General features: G+C 57.3%; 1 protein-coding gene across 1 annotated transcript in view; it reads right to left on the bottom strand.

Annotated features, from left to right (window-relative positions):
* TAF5 (TATA-box binding protein associated factor 5) overlaps positions 1-66 on the bottom strand; it is a 12,004-nt gene extending 11,938 nt beyond the window's left edge. The window contains exon 1 of the mRNA XM_019471641.1: positions 3-66. Within this exon, the coding sequence (XP_019327186.1) occupies positions 3-66 (64 nt within the window). The remainder of the gene's footprint in view (positions 1-2) is intronic.
* Positions 67-923: the final 857 nt, after the last annotated feature.

The raw sequence follows: 923 nt of genomic DNA, 5'->3' as shown, positions 1-923 counted from the left end.
TGTCCCCGCCTCAGGGTCCGGCTTTACCGCAGCCACCTCCGCCGGCTCCTCAGGTAGTGCCGCCATCTTGCATCGCCCCCCATTCACCGGCAGCGGGCGGCCGCCGCCAGGCGCGGATACTCTTGCGACAGTCAGGGCAAAGGACGGGTACTGCTGCCGCTGCCTACCCAGGCACTCGCGGCTTCGTTTTGCGACGCTGCCAGGAGCGCTTTATGGCAGCGGGAGTGGCAGGCGGCTTGCGGCTTCGTTTTGCGACGCTGCCCGGAGCGCTTTATGGCGGGGCAGGGGGCCGGGGGGGGGGGTGTGGGGGGGGTGCTGCGGGGGGGGGGGCCCGGCGCCGGGAGGGGTATTCGGTGTGGGCGTCCTGGCACCGGATAAGTGTAATTTTGGGTGGTGGCGGTGCGGATGTGAATCACGGAGCTCAACAGTGCTTGCGGTGTGCGTATGCGAGAAACCTCGTCCCGAAATTGATTGCTTTGGTGTTAATAAGCCACTGCCGGTGCCCTCCCGGGAGCAGACCAAGGACGGCCTTGGGACTGCGTGCCCTTACGGGCCTTGCTCCGAATTAAATTAATTACGGCTGGGTCACTTGGTTTTCCAGGCATTTCTAATATTGCTTCTTTTATTCGTGTTCGGTAAATATAGATTCGTTGATATTACAGAAATAAAACCTTTTTTTGAATGAAACTGGTATCTTGTGATTGATGCGCTTTCGTGATAAATTAAACGTTTGCCTGTGCTTCGTTAGCGAGTCACTTAATTCTTAGCTGGAGGAGTGACGAGTGTAAAAAAACTGCAAGAAAAGGAAGCTGCAGGCTGTAAGAATGAGGAGTCGGATGAGTCTCAGCGCATGCACAATGGAGCGACACACACACACACACACACACACACACCCCCCCCCCCAAAGACAAACACACCCCCTG

This window comes from Aptenodytes forsteri, unplaced genomic scaffold (assembly GCF_000699145.1).
Source record: "Aptenodytes forsteri isolate BGI_AS27 unplaced genomic scaffold, ASM69914v1 Scaffold15, whole genome shotgun sequence".
In the NCBI taxonomy this organism is placed as follows: domain Eukaryota; kingdom Metazoa; phylum Chordata; class Aves; order Sphenisciformes; family Spheniscidae; genus Aptenodytes; species Aptenodytes forsteri.
Note: the sequence above shows the minus strand (reverse complement) of the source record. Positions and strands in the feature narration are given on the sequence as shown.